The 20793-nt window shown below is 43.1% G+C and overlaps 1 protein-coding gene across 11 annotated transcripts in view; it reads left to right on the top strand.

Annotated features, from left to right (window-relative positions):
* Positions 1–20793, top strand: part of LOC137432743 (histone-lysine N-methyltransferase EHMT1) — a 280570-nt gene that overhangs the window by 141929 nt on the left and 117848 nt on the right. For all 11 annotated transcript variants that reach the window (XM_068124901.2, XM_078783567.1, XM_078783569.1 and 8 more), the window contains 6 exons: positions 1325–1405; positions 1493–1616; positions 1881–1988; positions 5557–5705; positions 15726–15869; positions 16895–17115. In XM_068124901.2, the coding sequence (XP_067981002.1) occupies positions 1325–1405; positions 1493–1616; positions 1881–1988; positions 5557–5705; positions 15726–15869; positions 16895–17115 (827 nt within the window). The remainder of the gene's footprint in view (positions 1–1324; positions 1406–1492; positions 1617–1880; positions 1989–5556; positions 5706–15725; positions 15870–16894; positions 17116–20793) is intronic.

The raw sequence follows: 20793 nt of genomic DNA on the forward strand, positions 1-20793 counted from the left end.
ACACACATTAAAATCTGGAAAAACAAAACAATTATATCCTATTCAACAATAAGCCCACCAGTAATTCTCACAATCTAGTAAATATACACATTACCTAACCCCACAACTCAACTATTTTTGCACCTTATTTGATACATCCTCTGTACAACACAACTATACTCAAAACATACTTTCCTCCAGGCCATCACCCCCAAAACCCAAAACCTCAGCTGGTTGGCAGTACCATGTAGTTGGTGATGTCAGGGTTTTTTTTTTTTTGTTTGTTTTTTTTTTTTTTTGTATACAAGATCGAGGCTCGTGAAAGAGCTAACATTAATCACACAAAAAGACAAACCGACACACAAAACACAAAAAACAAGGGGAGCGGCAGACAAGATGGGGAGAGAGGGGGAAGGACACAAAAGAGAGGGGGAAGAGGGGGAAGGACACAAAAGAGAGGGGGAAGAGGGGGAAGGACACAAACACAACATTTGAGAGCAGGGACATCGGGAGGACTTGGGGGGAGGTGGGAGAGGATTAAAACATATGAACACTGCAAGGACTCTGGGGTGAATTACCGGGGGTAGAAAAGATCAAGGTTTTCGATGGGGGACGATAAGAGATGGTGGTGAACAGCTGTTTTAAAGACCTGGAGGGAGGAGTGGTATTGAAGGGAGTGGGGGAGTTTGTTCCAGAGGCGGGAGAAAAGGGGAATGAAAGAGTGAAGGTGAGCAGAGAGCCTAGACTTTGGCAGTTTAACCATAAGAGGGTTGCAGGCAGATCTTGTGCGACCTGAAGGAATATTGGGGGGACAGAGCACAGAGAGAGCTGGGGGAGCAAGGCCAGAGAGGAGTCGGTAGAAGACAGAAAGACCACCAACCTGCCTGCGGTGAGTGAGTGAAAGGCCCTCGGCGTTAACTACATCGCAGGAGATTCCAATGATTCTGAAAGCTTTGGCCTCAACAGCGTGAAGCCGAGCAAGGTGTGAGGCAGGAGCACCAGCCCAGAGGGGGGATTGGTCACATGTTGATATTATCAGCTGAATTGGGTTTCTTCAGGCTGTATGGATCAATAGTATCACATAATTCTATCTTCTGATGATATTTGTTTGGAGTCAACAGGCAGATCATCAAAATATGTAGAAAATGCCATTGTGGGCTCTGCTGTTGTATTTGTGTTTGTTTGTCTACCATAATGACAAGCTGTATGTGTAACGCGTAGCATCATGACTTCATTACAACCCAGCTATAGTAAGAAAAGAGTCGAGAGGTTCTGATTGAGATTTGACCATGTTTTACACTCTTGAGTTATTTTATTCTTTAATCTTAGAGAGTATGCTTTGCAGGTCAGGAGTTTGGATGGGGAGGAAAAATACGAGTCAGCAGAAGAGGAAGATGGAGAGGAGTCTGATGGCAATTCAGACATTGTGAGTGTTCTTGTTAAAAAATATCTCACTGTCTGATTGTGCAGCTACATAATGTTTGAGCATTTAGTCTCTGCTACGTGTTTACAGAGCTCGGAATCAAGTGGGAAAAGGAAGAGAGGTATTGGAAAGTCCAAGCTTAGTTGCCAGTGGCTAAAACCAAATTCCAAGAGGAGTAAGATCGAGAAGCAGAAGTATGCATTTCGGAATCAAGGTTTGTATACTGCCGCAAAACGCATCAGTCGACAGATTGTTTATTCGTTCTTGGTGTGTGGTATGTGATGATACAAAGTTGATGTTTTCAATCATACGTTTTCGAGATGTAATGTACCCGGTGTTCATTGATCATACCTTACCTGGTGAATGCCCTGTCATCGTAATAGAAGCAGTCTGTACCATATGTTAGACATTTAAAATTCTAATTTGTTTTTGGTTTCCATCTTTTCTGCCTTGTCTTCACTCACGCCTTATTCCCCAGGAATCGCCGTCGATGAACAGGCAGATGGAATTGGAGAGGCGAACGAGTGTACAGATGGGTTGCTGAGAAACACTTATCTTCCTGAACACAACCTGCTTATCCCAGCAGGTTAGCATTGGAATACATAAACTCGGCTCATTGGGGACAACCCTTCAGGTGATTCTCTTGATGATTCATCTTGTAATAAAAATCATGCCACCCAATAAAAAACATGCAGAGACTGAAATTTGCTCGTCAACACCAAGATTGGGCAACTGAACAATGGAATCAGATACTCTGGTCTGATCAATCGAAGTTTGAACTTTTTGAATCTAAGAGACGCCAGTTTGTATGCCAAAGAACTGAAAAACGCTATGACACGCAATGTTTGCAGCCTATTGTTGAACTCTTTGGCTGTTTGGGGTTGTATCTCAGCTTTTGTTGGAGGAAAACAAATTAAAATCAATGGGACACTAATAAAAAAGAAGTACAAGCAGATACTGCAGCATCGTGCAGTTCCTAATGGAAATCATTTAATCAGAGGAGGATTCATTTTCCAACAAGATAATTATCCAAAACACACTTCCGATATAGTAAAATGGTATTTGGAGAAGAAGGTTACAGTAGGTGTGCTCCAAGTGTTAGAATGTCTATCTCAAAGTCTGGACATTAGCCCCATCGAGGCCATATTGGATTACCTGGCAACAGAGAAGAACAAGAACTAACCTAACAAGAACTAACAACTAACCCTTACAGAACTGTGGAATGCACTGCAGGATATTTGGCACAATATTCTTGTAAGAGTGCTTCAGTCATATACAGGAAGCATGGGCAAAGGAGTGTTGGCACTCATGAAGGTAAATGGCAGACACACAAAGTATTTTCTGACTATAAAATAGCACTTTTCTTTTTATTTACTGAAACAGTGTATTCCATGTGTACTTGTGAAGGCTGTTAATTTACAATAACAAGAATGACCGCACTGATCACAACCTGGGACAAAATCCGGTAACGGGCCGATTGGGAAACAAACATTTAAAGCACTCTTAAAAGATGAACAGCGTGATTGGGAAACACATTGAATGCGCTATTAAAAAATTAACTCGACACCTCTTATCCATGTCACCCACCCCACGGTTATATCAGAATGAGTTGATTCGTCACACGGTCACGGATTGCTTCACCCCAATATGGGACCATTCAAAAAGAATGTAACACTACTTTTTTAGTTATCTGCGTAACGTAATGCCTGATGACGTAATGTAATGCTTTATTACCGTCATTTTGTCTTGGTGCTATGTTGGGTGGAGTCAAGCGACAGATGTGGGTGTGGTCCAGCAGCTTTCCGACCAATGGGTGCACATTTCAAAAAGTGACCTCCCAACAAGAACAGCAACAGCAACGCTATACGCTTGTAGACCTGCAACATGTCACACATAATAAACACATATCACTGTTATCACTGATAATTTCATTACCCTAAAGTGTGAATATCATTGGAATAATCCAAACTTTTGCACAGTACAGTACTGTGCACAACCAGACTCAGTGGCATAATGGTTAGAGTGTCCAGTCTGAATCTGTGAGATTGGTCATTCCAAAGACATTAAAATGTACGTGCTGCTTCCTTGCCTGGCGCTCAGCATTTAAAAGGATAGAGCACCGACAAACAACACTGGGAAGTCAATGCCAAACCACCCAGTGTAACCCTCGCCAAGAAACCGCTTCGGCAGGACCAACGCTTCGTAAAGAGTATGGTACATCAAAATAATAATATACACTGTATATAATACATTTCTGCGCAAAAGTCTTAAAGACATTTTGCATTTTCTACTTTGATGCATAAGGAAACTAAAACGTTGTGTTTAATGCAAATACACCTTTCTGAAAAAGAAAATCGTATTCAAATAAACCAATTTATACACAATCCACCTTAACCTAAACTAATATCGAGTATGTCCACCCTTTTCCTTTAAAACCATTGAAATTCTTCTTGGGACTCATGGGGGGATGTTTCATGGGGGGATTGAGGGTAGAATGGTGTTCCACACTTGTTCCAAGACCTTCCAAAAACATTGAAGTTGCTGAGATTCTTTTTATCTCTTTCTTTGTCCAAATTGTCTCAGACAGCTTTAACGATATTGATGTCTGAGGTTTGAGGAGTCCATTCCACATGTTGAAGGGCTTCCACCTCCGCTTTCTTTTGCAAATAAGTTTAATGATTCCAGCTGCGTGGTTTGGATCATTGTCTTGCTGTCATTGAAGCTTGGCCCAATAGGTTGTGCACCACTGGTAATATAACAAGGTGGATTGAAATTTGTTTCTACCATTGTTGCTGCAGTCAATATACCATTAATTTGCCAACACCACATGAGTATATGCACCTCAAACCTAAATTAAACCCCCAACAGCAGCTGTATGTCAGCCGTCGGCTGGACTTTGACGGTTATAAGTTGGATAAGAATCATCCCTGAGTAGTTATTGAGGGCAGAAATCTTTAGGGAAGTTATTCGAACAGACGCCGTCAACCATACATGACCAATTCCTGTTCAGCTGTCTGCATGATCCATGCAGCATGTATTTCTTAATGCACAAAAAACAAATTCTTGCTTTCGTGGCTTGGCAGTGTCAGGGAATTCGGCACTGACAACTTTGTTTATATCAATCCACGTTTGCTGTTCACCATTGGGAATCCCCGGCACCGGTTTGCCCCGGCAATGCCGCGCTGCAGCATATTTAATTATTTGGCATGGGGCGGTGTACTTTGAATGTATTTGTACTTGTTTAACTTTTGTTTTTGTTAAAAAAAAAAATTGGCTAATGTGCAAAATAAAGAGATACTTCTGGAAAACGTACAGAAGTTTAACACAGTACTGTCCATGAATTGAGTTCGATATCAGTTTACATCACTTTCAAGGATCAATTTATTTGTTTTGAAATGTCAAATGTGGTTTTTGTTTCTTTTAAAGGTCACATTAACAAAATCTATAATAATTTCAACATAATTCCAATGAACTTTTGGTTCTAAGACATCTTGAAAAGTAAGTTCACCCCCACAAAAAAAATATTCCATATTAAATGTCAAGTCTGTATATATATATATATGTATATGGTGGTATACGCTGGAACAGCACGTCGCTGTGTCCTTGGATGACTCCTCAGTACCATCCTGACACACACCACTGTGTGTGCTATGGGAATGAGGTGTTTTTACGGCAGCCGGAGTGCAAATCCTGCCACCAACCTCCTTGAGAGAGGACCCAGTGAGTTGGTACTCATTTTGCCGACCTCGGAAGGATGACAGGCTGAGTCCACCCCGCCTGGCATTAATTCAACAGCTGAACCGTATTCGAACTCAGGACCTTAGGATCCCAAGCCGGCCACCCTAACCATTCGGTCAACACATGGTATATGTTAATTATGATGTCATAGGTGCCTCCATTATGACATCATAATTCGACAAGTACAAAACTTCATCCAATCAAGATTTAATTTCTTGAGCATCATCTCGGGATAAATTTGTGGAGAAAAAAATTTCGGCCGCCATATTTATTTTGACACAAAAGCCTCAAAAACAACTGAAAACATGTCCTGGCGAAGTCTGCAATCTCTGATTGTTCTTTCTAGTTATTTATGTAATGAGAGCGATCGTAATGTGTTAATATTGAAGGGTCTAAAATCAGATTTCCTTCTGCAGAATCGCACAACAATCGTCTGATACCTGACTTCGAGGATGGCCTTCAGGAACTGCCACTGTGCAGCTGCCGCATGGAGGCACCGAAGAACCGTGAGATTAGCAAGTTGTCGAGTGGAAAGTGCATGGCTACAGAAAGTATCAATGGCCAGGTACCTTTTTCATTCTGGGTCGTGAGTGGTTTCTTGCTTTGGCTAAACTGTTTACTCGTGGCTTTTACAGCTGTAGATAAATAATTGAGATGGAGGTTTGGTTTTGAAATCACTTTTGGACTTCTGACATAAAAAAAAACCTGAAAGTGTCAAACATCGATGATGGCATAGTACCCAGCTGCATGATGGGCCCAGTCTGCCCAACCTCATATCTTCCCCTTTGTTATTGTCCTTCATCCACTCATTGTGCTAATAATTGTATGCAGAGACTGTGAACTGCATTTACCTTTTTTGGACTTTTTAAAATATTAATTTTATTATTGTCATTATTACATTAATAAATAGGATCATAAATAATTAAATTGATAGATATGGGAAAATTACATGCCCAGACCAGGAATCAAACCCATGTCCTCTGGTGAACTGTACCAGTGCTCTGCCATCTGAGCTATCTGGGTGACCCCAACCAAGCATGAAATTTTCCCACACATAAAATTTCCACTCTCTTTCTGGTAATGCTTCTGGGGCACTCGCTGCCAACTATAGGAGCACCAACAGCCTAATCACGAGAGGGTCTTCTTCCAATGGGGGGACAAATCCATGCCCGCTATAAACACCACTGGGGCGGAGTGAAACAATTACATTAATGAACCATGCTGAGCTGGTTTGGGGTGACCTTTTGGGCTAGATCATTATGGAACTTCTGGAGCAAGGCCCGGTAGCGCTCACCTTTGATAGTCACCGTCCTGCTGTTGTCATTATCAAACCAGTAAGGCCCTAGTATTTCCCATCTGGCATTGAAGGTGCAGAAGCATGTGACCTTAGGCCCTTTCAGGTACCTCTCAGTGATTTCCTCAGGTGGTTCTGCCCCCAAGAAAATGTTGTTGTGGTTGTTGATGGCACCGTTCAAGTGGAAATGGGCTTCATCACTGAACCACATCAGGTTGATCCAGTTTGGGTACCGCTCCATCCTGTCACTGAGCCAATTGCACATATCAAGTCACCTTCTCATGTCTCTCAGTCTCCTTCTCTTGACACAGTTTATGCCTAATAGAGATGATGTATGGGAAAGCTTCAGTTCCTTAGTGAGGATACACCAGCCTGATGTTGGTTTGATGCCCAGCACCTGGGAGCGCTGGCGGTGGGACTTCTTAGGACTGTCTACTGCAGAATCCCGCACGTCGTCGATGTTGGCTTGGCTCTTGGTTACTGATGCTGGCCTGCCACTGTTGCCGTTGTTCTTGTTGTGCACTGTACCCTTGTGCTCAAAATGTTTCACAATACGTTGAATGGCACAATTTGTGAGTCCATCACGTGATCTGAGGTTGTATTCCTGGCAGAACCTCCGGCGGGTGTCCACATATGATTTAGTCTCATACCACAGAGCCACCACTTTTGTCTTCTGCTCCACTGGCAATGGCATAGTTGAGCTACTGAGCTAGAAATCCCAGGGAACAATGACACCACCAAACCCTGAAAAGGAAAACTGTATAGGTCAAACACAAAGAAATGGCAGGAAGTCAAAGTTGTATCAATCTTTTTGAAACACCCTGTATTTGTATACACACTACCGGTCAAATGTTTGAGAACACCTCAATTTTTCCAGGTTTTATTGAAATATAAGCAATTCAAGTCCAGTGAATAACCTGAAATGGTACAAAGGTAAGCAGTAAACTGCTCGAGGTAAAAAAAAAAAGGTTAGGTTAGAAAAAACGGGAAAATAATGTAAATTGCACAGTTATATTGTAAAAAAAGGCCTTCTTCAGGGAACAAGTAATGGGTTAACAACTTTTCTTTTCTTTTTTTTTTTTTTTTTTTTTGTAAACAAGATCGAGGCTCGTGAAAGAGCGAACATTAATCACACAGAAAGACAAACAGACACATAAAACAAATAACATCGGGAGCGGTAGACAAGATGGGGAGAGAGGGGGAAGGACACAAACACAACATTTGAGAGCAGGGACCGAGAGAGATGGAGACATCGAGAGATCTGTGGGAGGGAGAGGGCTTTGGGGGGGAGGCATGTGAAGGGGGGGGGGGGGTGGGAGAGGTATAAACATATGGACACTGCCAGGACTTCCAGGAAAGAAGTTGGAATTTCAAACAAGGTGGATCTGGGGTGAATTAGTGGGGGTAGAAAAGATCAAGGTTTTGGATGGGGGAAGATAAGAGATGGTGGTGAACAGCTGTTTTAAAGACCTGGAGGGAGGAGTGGGATTGAAGGGAGTGTGGGAGTTTGTTCCAGAGGCGGGAGAAAAGAGGAATGAAAGAGTGAAGGTGAGCAGAAAGCCGAGATTTCGGCAGTTTAACCATCAGAGAGTTGCTGGCAGATCTTGTGCGACCTGTAGGAATATTTGGGGGACAGAGCACAGAGAGAGCTGGGGGAGCAAGGCCGGAGAGGAGTCGGTAGAAGACAGAAAGACCACCTACCTGCCTGCGGTGAGTGAGTGAAAGGCCCTCAGAGGTAGCTTCATCGCGGGAGATTCCAATGATTTTGAAAGCTTTGGATTCAACAGCGTGAAGCCGGGCCAGGTGTGAGGCAGGAGCACCAGCCCATAGGGGAGAACAGTATTCCATTGAGCTGCGGATGAAAGCCTTGTATGTGGTGAGGAGCTCAGGTGTGCCGAGGAAGGACTTCGCACGATGGAGGATGCCCAGTCGGCGACTGGCTTTGGAGGCCAGCTTGGAAATGTGGTTTTCCCAAGAAAGATCATGGCAGATAGTGAGACCCAAAAGCTTGAGCGACAGAACTTCTTGGAGAGGATTGTTGAGAAAGTAGATGGGAGGGTTGTCCAGTCGATCTTTTCGGAGAGACATAGTAAGAGAGTGAGATTTGTCAGGATTGAAAGACATGTTCCACTTGTTTGACCAGTCTGTGATTTTGTCCAGGTCTTCAGAGAGTGAGGAGGCTGCAGACTGCCGATCTGAGGGAAGAGGAATGGAGTGGCAGAGAGTGGAGTCATCAGCAAAGAGATAGAGAGGATTTTCCAGAGAGTCAGAGAGATCATTGATAAAGACCAGAAAAAGCACAGGGCCCAGCACACTGCCTTGGGGAACTCCAGCCTGAACAGGAAGGGGAGATGAGAGAAATCCATTCAGGGCCACACGTTGACTACGACCAGAGAGGAAGTCCGCAAGCCATGCATGGAGATTTCCATGGATACCATAGGAGGAGAGTTTGGTGAGCAGAGCTGGGTGCCAGACCGTATCAAAGGCACGTGATATGTCAAGGGAGACAGCTCTGATTTCCTGTTTGGCATTGAGGACCTCCATCCATTGTTGAGACAGCAGAAGCAGCATGTCCAGAGTAGAGTGACCTGGTCTGAAACCAAATTGATGATCAGAGATCAAGCCATTGGAGAAGAGGAAAGATTTCATATCCGAAGCAATGATGGATTCCATGACTTTGCTGATAATTGGGAGCAGGCTGATTGGTCTGTAGTTGCAAGCATCTGTTTTTGCACCTTTTTTGTGTAAAGCGGTAATGTTAGCTGATTTCCAGGATGCTGGCAGATGACCTTGAGCAAAAGATAGGGTGAAAAGAACAGAGAGAGGGTGAGATAGAGCGGCAGAGCAGGATTTTAGGACCGGTGGGCTGATGCCGTCTGGTCCAGTTGCAGAATCAGAGTCGAGGTTTGACAAAAACTCCTCCATCTTGTCAGGAGAGAAGGGCACAGAGTTCAGGAGCAGTTGGGTTCGACTGGGAAAGGTGGGAACAGAGAGAGATGGGTTTGGGACTAAGGATTTTGAGGCAAACACAGAGTTGAGGCATTCGGCTTTGTCACGTGCGATGTCAACTGTGTGGCCATTTGAGGTAAGGGAGGGGATGGAGGGGGAACAAACACCAGAAACGGATTTGACCAGACGCCACCAGGATTTGGAGGAAGGAGACAGGTTTGAGAGTTCATTCTTGAGTGAGGAGAGATAGTGCTTCCTGGCACTCCTGAGGGTAGACACACACTTGTTCCGAGCTTGGTGGAAGGAACTGAGATTGCCTTCAGTTGGATTAGCCTTCCAAGAGGCAAAGGCAAGTTGTTTCAGGGCAACTGCCTCCCCACAAGATTCAGTGTACCATGGACGGGAGGAAGGGTAAGACAACTGAAGGCGAGATGGGATAAATCTGTGCATGAGAGAGATCAGTTTGCTTTGGAAGAATTCCCAGGAAGAATTGATGTCAGAGGCAGTGGAGATGGGAGACCAATCCAGACGATTGATGGCTGCTTGAAGACCGTCCCAGTCGGCCTGAGTGAAATGCCAGACTCGTCGACGCTGAGGAGGCTCTCTGAGAATGGCCAGAGAGATGTCCACTTTGACAAGCACATGATCAGAAGAACCGATTGGAGCAGAAGAAGAGCAGCAGACATTAGCAGGGAAGTTTGTCATAACCAAGTCTAGAAGAGAAGATACTCCATTGGCTGAGATCCGGGTCGGGAAATTGACAGATTGTGTCAATCCCAGTGAGTCGCAGAAGTCCTTTGCTGAGGTGCCATGACTGGTGAGAGAGGAACCCACACCCAACCAGGTGGCATGATGACAGTTGAAGTCACCACATATGAGGAAGAGAGAGTTGGGATGAGTGGATAGAAGTTGGTCCATGTTGTCAGACAGTGAAATGTAGATGGAGTCATCACTGTTTGGGGGACGATACAGAACACATATGAACAAAAGGTGGGAGCGGAGAGGGAGCCGTAGCCAGAGGTACTCCTGGGGGTGAGGAGGAAAGAGGGCAGTGCAAGGAGAGTGAGGAAGAGAGTTTTTGATAAAGATAGCCACCCCACCACCAGGCCGAGGCTCAGGTCTATCATACCGGAGGAGGGAGTAACCAGGAAGAGATATTAAGGAATCAGAGACATCTTGAGGGAGGAAAGTCTCTGTTAAGCAGATCAAGTCTGGATTGTCAGAAGCAACCTGTATGGAGAGATCAGTCAGGTTTGAGCGAAGGCCCCAGATGTTTGAGTTCCATACCGTTAATGAAGAGAGAGGGGGAGCATCAGGTACAGGACAGGGGAGGGGAGGAGTAGGGTAAGATGAAGGATGAGAGGGGGAGGTAGGGAGAGCAGTTGATAGTGTGTCAGATATTGCAGAAGAGTTCCAAGAAAGGGAAGGATGAGGAGAATGAAAGGTTTGATGGTGAAGGGATGAGGCACAGTGAGGGGTTGTTTGAGGGGGGGCAGAGGAAAGTAGAAGGTTTGGGGGGGTGGAGGTATGAGATAGAAGGGAGACAAAGTGGGGAGGAGGCAGCTTGGAGGAGGAGGGGGGAGGAGGGAGAATTGGAGAGGAATGGTATGGGGGGAGAATTGAATGGGAGGGGTTGGGGGGGAGTTTTGAAGGGGAGGAGTGAGGGGGGAGTTTAGGAGGGGAGGCGCAAGGGGGGAGTTTTGGAGGGAAGGGGCAAGGGGGAAGTTTAGAAGTGGAGGGACAAGGGGGGAGTTTAGGAGTGTAGGGGCAAGGGGAGGGATTTGGAGGGGAGGGGCAAGGGGGGAGTTTAGGAGGGGAAGGGCAAGGGGGGAGTTCAGGAGTGGAGGGGCAAGGGGGGGATTTGGAGGGGAGGGGCAAGGGGGGAGTTTAGGAGGGGAAGGGCAAGGGGGGAGTTCAGGAGTGGAGGGGCAAGGGGGGAGTTTAGGAGTGTAGGTGCAAGGGGGGGGGATTTGGATGGGAGGGGCAAGAGGGGAGTTTAGAAAGTGGATGATTAATGAAAGACGAACATTGATAACAAATTGGGTTTGTTGTGATTTTCAAGTTAGCAATCCGATTCAGAACGATGGAGGAGGGATGGAATGAATGTGAATTTAGACCATGTAGTGAGGGAGACGTATAAGATATTGAATTTCTTTTTTTTGAAGTGGAATGAGTTGGAGAGGAAATTGAGAAAAGCCTTTTAAATAGGAAGAAAAACAGCGTGTTGTAATATACCACTGAAATAAACACAGAAGGGGAAAGGTTAAACATATTTAAATAATATTTAAACAGAACTGTGAACAATCTTCTATGCACAAAATACCAACGGGGGGAGAGCCGAGAGGGACCACCACGAGTCACGTGAACAGGGAAAACGGTGGATGGCAAGGAGATAATGGGGGCGGGGCGAACAGCACACCTGGACAGAAAATACAGGATGAGACAACAGTACACGTGGAGAAAGGAAAATAAATGTTTTTGGTTTTTTTTTTGGTTTTTTGTTTGTTTGTTTGTTTTTGGGGGGGGGGGGGGTGGGGATTTAGAACGTTAGACAGAGTATTATGTTCGGGGTAGAAGGGAAAAAACTAAGAGCCAAGCAAAACACGCTTAAGTTAACAAAACACCGACGGGGGTACAACTACAAGGCCACACACGAGGAGCAGAACACGATTAATTAATTACGAGTTACAGGAAATTCAAACCAAAACTAACTATAATCAAACAATAACGCATGGACGATAAAATAACGAGTTGAAATTTGACAATCTATCTGGGGAAATGGGGGAGAAACACGTGGTCGAAGAACAAACGAACGAATAAGAATGAATAAACGAATGAGCACAGAGAAGGTAATGTCTTATTTTTTTTGTTTTTTTGAGTTGAGATTTACATAAGGAAGTAGGCTATGGGGTGAAAAGACTGCGAAAACAGAGAACGAAAGTTATTGGTTTCACAAACGACGGACCGCTGAGAGAAAAACAAAGCCTCAAGGTTGTACAGTGTTCACTGTACAAGGCCTCAAGACACGACACGAATTAACACGATTTTCAATGCAGGTATGAAAGATTTGCACCGAAAATCTTCGTCAGGACAATATACGTACATACACCATAAAATAAATACAGTTATAACGAAAATACAAATGGGAACAATTACTTAACTTCGATTTCGATGGAGAGCGTGTAGAACTTACAGCTGTTCTGCAGCAGTGTAAGTAAATTAAGCCCTTGAAAGTTGATGCAAACAATTTCTACAGGTGTCCCAACCTTTGCTGATTACTTGTTGACAAACCCCCTGTCTGTATAAAAGCAGTATTGGAACAGACTGTAATAACACCCTCTGAAGCATTACTTGGACAATATTGCACTGCAGGAAGTAGTATATTGCTATCATAATGGCGAGAAAAAGGCAATTAACAAAGGAAGACAGACAGACCATTATAACCCTTTAAAGTGTGGGTCTTTCCTTTAGAGAAATTGCAAAGAAAGCCAAGATGTCAGTGAGTACAGTTTCCTACACCATCAAAAGGCACTTGGAAACTGGAGGAAACTCTGACAGGAAGAGGTCTGGCAGACCCAAAGCCACAACAGAATCAGAAGACAAGTTTCTGAGAGTCAACAGCTTGCGTGATAGGCGGCTCACAGGACAACAGCTTCAAGCAGAGCTTAACACTGGTCGAAGTAAGCAAGTCTCAGTTTCAACTGTGAAGAGAAGACTTCGAGCTGCAGGTTTGACAGGTCGAGTGGCAGTAAGAAAGCCATTGCTAAGATGGCAAAATAAGAAAAAGAGGCTTGCCTGGGCCATGAAGCACCGCCAGTGGACTACTGAAGACTGGAAGAAGGTCTTATAGACCGATGAATCAAAAATTGAAATCTTTGGTTCATCAGGCAGGGTTTTTGTACGCCATCGAGTAGGCGAAAGGATAGTTCCTCAGTGTGTGACACCAACTGTCAAACATGGAGGAGGAAGCGTGATGGTCTCGGGCTCTTTTGCTGGATCCAGAGTCGGCGACTTGCACAGAGTGACTGGCACCCTGAACCAAAAGGGCTACCACAGTATTTTGCAGCACCATGCAATACCCTCTGGTATATGCCTAGTTGGTCAGGGGTTCATCCTACAGCAAGATAATGACCTTAAACACACCTCCAGGCTATGTCAAAACTACCTTCGAGGAAAAGAAAAGTAGGCTTCAAATCATGGAATGGCCAGCACAGTCTCCAGACTTAAACCCCATCGATCTTGTTTGGGATGAACTGGACAGAAGGGTGAAAGAAAAGCAACCTGGACGGACGGACACTGCCTTTTATTATTTTAGATATATTAATAAACAGGAATAAATTCCTGCTTGGGATAGTGTGAAATTTTTTTCTAATTCAACCTGGGCCTCGAACCCATGGACAATTTTCTGTATGTATGTATAAGAGGTATTAGAAAAAAAGATAATCTGCGTCAGTGAAATATCATAAAATAAACATAAGGGTAAGAAATACACAGTTTTAAAAGAAACACAAAGGGTTATGCCTGAAATGTCCATCATGTTTCAGACAATTTCCCATATAAGATTATATAGTCCCATATAAGTGTTAACATTTTTTGAAGCACCCTGTATATATACCTCAGATGGATGTTAAATTAGCTTCCCGTCTGCTGGCATTAGTTGGTGGACGTTAAAGATCTTCCAGTGCCCTTTGTGAAGAATAGGCTAGCTACCATGGTCAAATTTGAAATTCCTCCCTGACTACTGCTGGGAGATGGATGGCGAACTGCCAAGCATGACCGCTGGTCAAGAAACAGCTTCGACAGAACCAATGCTTTGTAACACAGAGTGTTGTACATCGGATCGGATCGGAATGGTTTAATGTGAAATTTATCGAACATGGGAAATCCACTGATGCACATTACTGCAGCTGACTTGTTATGCAATGTAATTAGATAAGCCCTTAACTGCTTAATAATATGTTTGTCCTCTGACAATAAATGTGACCACTACTACACCAGCAGTGGAGATAGCCTGAGAATTTCTAAGTCATCCCACGAACATTACTGACTTGTCATCGTGTGTTTAAAAAACATCTATTTGGACGACCCAAAGAACATATGGCGAACATTAAGTTTACGAATGATGATGTTTAAGCATACTTCCTAAAATGGCTGTGTACCGTAAAATGGAGTGAATAGGGACAGCAAGGTGAATAGGGACACAAACTGAAAAAAAGGTCGGAAACTTTTTTCCCTGAAAATTGATAACCATACTGATTTGTTGATATTTGGGTTGAAAGTGTTCTCTTGTTTTTTTTAAAAAGCAACTTATAGTCCCTATTAACCCCATATATGGGTTAAATAGGAATAAATAGGATTTTTATGGCTGTCCCTATTCACCCCGTTTTACGGGTGAATAGGGACAGTCACTAATACAAAAAAATAATAATCAAGAAATAGGGACAGTTTGGAGAAACTTTTTATCCCATATTTTTTTTCATTGGCACCATGGTTTATATTATGGGTGCATATTATGTGCATCCATCTGAGCTATCAATTTAGCAATAAGTTGGAAACTCAGGATTGTTTCTTGATTATTATTTGTTTGTATTAGTGACTGTCCCGTAAAACGGGGTGAATAGGGACAGCCATAAAAATCCTATTTATTCCTATTTAGCCCATATATGGGGTTAATAGGGACTATAAGTTGCTTTTAAAAAAAACAAGAGAACACTTTCAACCCAAATATCAACAAATCAGTATGGTTATCAATTTTCAGCGAAAAAAGTTTCCAAACTTTTTTATAGTTTGTGTCCCTATTCACCTTGCTGTCCCCTATTCACCCCATTTTACGGTACCCATGCCAAATATTTTCAGCTGGCATCCATGCATTACCATAATGGGATTAACAAGTGTGTACCTGTCACAGGGAATAGAAAGTAGGTAAAGTTTCCTCAACTCCCCTATGCTTTATTTTCTAGAATATAAAGTCCATGGCAACCTTGAACTACCCTCCTATTTATTGTGTTTACATTAATGGCAGCACTTTTGGCCCTTATTCATTCTCAAATGAGGTATGCATTGGAGGAACCTCCATTCCTCCCTTATACTTTTACTTCCCTTCTTTTTTGTCCTTCCTTCCCCATCTCTTATTTTTTCTCACCCTTCCTTTTCTCAATTTCTTCCCCACCTTTCCCCATGTCCACATAATAAATAGTTGGCCTCTCAGCCAAACTTTCATCAGATAGAATAATTTTGGGGATGATCTCAAATGATTCAATTTAAATCCACTTAAATCGATTTTATAACAGGCACGTTGGTGTCGACTCCGTATTTAGACAGCATACGTGTACGTGTTGGCAGTTAACACGGTGCATCCTTTCGGTGGTAAAGCAAGAGACCATGCGCCCATCGAGCCGTGTACAACTCATGGTGATGTGTGAAGAACACCGAACCAAGATGGGGTCACACCACTGCTGCCCTGGCTGCGGATTCTTCTGCTCCTCGGTGGGCCTCGGGTCTTTATAAAAGCTGTGGTTTGCAGAGCTTTTATCTGTAATCACCTGAATTTAAGATTATAAACCACGCATTTCCTAAAGATAGTTTGCTTCGGTTAAAACCATAGAGATAATAGATCATGATAACTATTTGTAATCAAAGAAAGTTGAATGTGTTATTTTATAATCATCGTGTATTCTGACCTAATTATTTTTTAACTTGTCTTCAAATAAACATTATAATGCTCCACCACAAAACCAGATTCCCGATTTCTGTCAAACACCAATCAATGACGTGGTGTTGGGTCACATGGAATTTGGAAGAATAAAAACTGATATCATTTGGCTGTGGTTGGGAATGATGGCATTTTTGTGTTTATCCTGTGCTGTCTTTTTAAATTATAGTACCAATGCTTATAAGAGGTAAAACAGAGTTATTAGATTAACATGTAGAGTGTTTACAGCATGCCTGATTGTCTTGATCTCAACCACGTCTTTGATTAAAACATCCTTGTACAGCAAGGTGACATCAAAGTTGAAGATAAGGAAAATATGCATATCACATGTGCTTGTAAATTAACAAATTGGTCTCAAAATACCACATTGGTTAAGTTACCACACTGCACCTGTGTGAGCACTTAGTTGTATGAAATTACTGGCTTGTTCCAATGTTCCATGCTAGTCATGTAAGAGCCTTTCTTCCTCTCTAAATCGATTTATTAAAGCAATTTACTCCAGATTTGAATGGACAAGAGTGGGTGTTGGCTTAAGCTTGCTTGATCTTGCTGTCTCGCTCCAGTATACACTAATTTTCGGCAAAATCCAGGAACGACTTTCTCATTCTCAACAACGTTAGAATCCTGTTATCTCATTCTTGGTGAGATCTGAGTCCAGGTCACTTAGTCTTGCCACTTTGTTTCGTGCCATTTAAAATGATTGCCGGGTAGGAGGATATGTACGCAATAGCAAGACCTTTGCAATTTTGCTGATTTATTGTTGTCGTGGAATTTAATGGTTAATGTATTCACCTTCCAGGGAACTTTCTTAGAGTGCCAGCCTGAAGCCGACATTTCGCACCGCTTCCATGCTCGCTGCGTCTCCTGCCTCAATGGACAGCGCTTCTGCCCTCATTGTGGGGATGATGCCTCTTCCGCTCAAGAAAAGAACATTTTGTCTGCTGACACCATACCGCTTTCTGGACGCCCAAGCATCGAATTCTCCCGACCCCCACAAGCGCGGATGTCAGGTGGCATGAGGTGCAGATTTTCTGTTTGTACCTGTTCCATTTTCTCGATATATATATTTTAAACAAAAATGGTGAAATATAATTGGCAGATATTGTATAACTGTATTAGTATTATGAGGTTTTTTTGTCAATTTGAAGAAAGCTGAGGAACTTATTTTCGCCAAACTGGAACGTCTTTAGCCAAACTCGCTCTTGTTTGCCGGCATTAAAAGCAAGATAAAATATGACAGGGCATTTAACAATGCAGAGCCTTGTCAGGGCATTTGTCTAGCTAGGTAAGATCAAGTACGACACACTAAGGTGAGAAAAACATATATTTAGATTTTAACATGTAATTTAAATGCAAGACGTTGAAGACTGTAAAAGAGGCCAAAAACAACATCCCAAAATCAAGCAAAAAGAAGAAGTCTAAATGGCAGTCAGAAGAGGCAATAAGTACTGCAGACAGAAGAAGGAGATGAAAACCAAAGGCGCATCAAGAGAGGACATGAAACAGCTAAATATCAATTTCCAACGACAAGCGAGGAAAGACATAAACTATTTCCTTGATTTCACATGCCAGCAAGATATTACTAAAGATCATTCAACACAGAATAGAAGAGTTCATCAAGCAAGAAATGCTCGGTGAGCAAGCAGGTTTCAGAAGAGGAAGATGTGCTTGAGATCAAATCACAAATCTAAGGTGGATCATGGAAAAAAAACAAGGGAATGTCAAAGGAAGGTATATCTTTGTTTTATAGACTGCTAACGAGGTACCCATGCTACGCAATGGTGGGAGGCCAATTGCAAACAGACAATGCGGAAACAGCGTATGTGAAATCATGAACCAATAAATTCCACATTCACGTGACACCTTCAGTCGAATGTCAGGCATGGACATCCGGTTCGTGAACGACTTGGGCAAAAAAAACAGCAAATGCCAAACAATGAACCAATAAATTCCACATCCTGTGGCGCATTCGGTCGACCATCAGGCATTGACAGCCGTTTTGGGAAGGACTTGGGCAAAAAGAAAAACCTTGCTGCAGCTGAATGTTTCGATACACAGTCAATGACGAGACTGCAAATGGCGAATCCACGAATGTCACAAGTGCAAACCCTCACGTCATTTCCTCATTCTGCTTTAAACTCAATCTCTCTATATTTTCATTCCAAACAGCAGCATTCCAATAATAAATTAATACTATAGCATCAATACAACAAAATACAATGTTACAAACACTCGTGATGTAAACGAATATTGACGCCAATCTGACTGATAACCAATACAGACGAATCTGCCAACGAGAAAGGGTGAATATGAAACATTTCATACGGATCGAAAATCCAAATAATAATTGTATTGAGAAATTTATGAAACCTCCCACCAACTTGATAAAAGCGGATGGATAAAAGCGGTGTCATTCGGGTGGAAACTCATAATTACAATTGTGTTGAGATATTATCAAACCAGTGAATATTCATGAATGTGTTTACTTCCAGGTCGGGAGCAGCTCCGTATGGATTGAAAGTCAACATCATAATTTTATTAAGGAATTTATGAAACCTACCTTACGACACCCACTGAGACGCCAAAACATTCCACAGAACGTTTGGCGCTGCCAGCCCCAAAACTGAGGAAGTAGTTTGGGGACGGACAGACACTCTTGTTTTATAATATAGATAGCAAAGCCTTCGATTGTGTTGATCATTAATTCATATGGATTATGCTGAGAGAAATGGGCAGTCGGAGCACCTCATATGTCTGATAAGAAGCCTGTACACTAAACAAGAAGCTACACAAAGAACAGAGTATGGAAAGGCCGAATGGTTTAAAATTGGAAAGGGGTCAGACAGGGATGCATTCTCTCCCCTTACTTATTAAATCTGTACAGTAAGTACATTGTGAGGAAATAAAACTTTGATGACAGAGGTTGGAGTCAGGATTGGAGGAAGACATATCAACAACCTAAGGCATGCTGACACTACCACTTTGCTGGCAGAAAGTAAAGAGGACTTGATGAAACTCTTGAAATCAGTGAAGAAGGAAAGTGAAAAAGCTGATCTTTATTTAAACCTAAGAAAGACTAAAATCTTGTCAACGAAGAAGATTCACGTGTTCAGATTGGGAGATGATCATGTTTAAATAGTTGAATGTTTCATCTTCCTGGGTTCTGAGATTGAAGTGATTGGAGAATGTGGAGGACAAATTCATAGTTGGTTAGGATAGAGGAAAACAGCAATGTCAGGATTGACAAAGATCTGAAAAGACAAAGATGTGACAATACAAACCAAGAGGAGGCTGGTGAATACAACATGCATTTTAAGGCCATTTTCCCTGCTAGAGCGGGGGTTAGCCTTGCGGTCCCCATGACAATCTTCTCCATTTTGCCCTATTTTCTGCATCTCCCCTTGTTAACCCCCTTGCCCGCATTTCTTCTTCCACCATCTTTAGCCAAGTCTTTCTCGGTCTTCCCCATCCTCTACTTCCTTCTATATTCATTTCCATCACTCTTCTCAACCAGTCACTTTCATCCTTCCTCAACACATGACCAAACCATCTCAACCTGTTCCTCTTCACAGCATCAATCACAGGCTCTATTCCCATCATCTTTCGCAATTCATCATTTGTCTTCCTCTGTCTCAACGATACTCCACACATCCAACGAACCATTCGCATTTCCACCCTTTCCAGCCTTCGTTGCTGCTCTACGTTCATTACCCATGTCTCGCTCCCATAAATCATAACACTTCTCACACATGCAGCATACACCTTTCCCTTCAGCTTCAACGACACTCCACTCCTCATCAGCATGCCACTCAGTTCCCGAAACGTCTTCCATGCACATCTCACTCCAGCAACCGTTGCCGAGTCTGATCCACCTTCTCCATTCAGCATGTCTCCGAGGTAGCAAAATGTTTTCGCACCTTCCAGCTTCACGCCGTCTCCAAGATCCAACTCAACATTTCCTCCATCTGCAGCTCCCTCTGTGCACACTTTACATTTGAATGTAGCTGCCACACTGGTTAATGACCCTCTCAGACCACTACATTTTTGATGAACCCACTCAGCGCACATTGTACATTGAATGGAATTCACTCCGACACCCTTCCTGCACACAGCACACGGCCACTTCCCAGTTCTTTCCACCTCACCACATGCTTTACCACTTGCCATCACCTTCGTCTTTCCGATATTCACCTTCAGACCTTTTGGCTCCATACATTCCTTCCACTTGTTCATCTTTTCCTGCAGTCCATCCATACTTTCCGCAATCAACACCAGATCATCTGCATACAACAACTCCCACGGTAAACCCTTCTTTACGTTCTGAGCCAGCACCTTCATCATAGCTACAAATAGTAGTGGACTTAGTACCGACCCCTGATGCACTCCCACCTTCACCTCAAACTCACCACTGTTCCCGTCCTTCGTCCTTACAGCTGTGCACGCTCTTTTGTACATTGCCATCACTACTCTGATCAACCATTCCTCCACTCATAACTTCCTCAATGCCCATGTCACTACTTCGCGTGGAACCCTATCGAATGTTTTCTCCAGATCAACAAACCCAAGAAACAACTTCTTCCTCTTCTACCTTGTACTTCTCCTGCAACTGCCTTACAATAAAAAGCACGTCTGTCGTTCCTCTTCCTGGCATAAATCCAAACTGCATTTCGTCGATCTTCACCTTCTTCCTTATCCTCC

Source organism: Myxine glutinosa, chromosome 8 (assembly GCF_964187855.1).
Source record: "Myxine glutinosa chromosome 8, kmMyxGlut1.1, whole genome shotgun sequence".
Classification (NCBI taxonomy): domain Eukaryota; kingdom Metazoa; phylum Chordata; class Myxini; order Myxiniformes; family Myxinidae; genus Myxine; species Myxine glutinosa.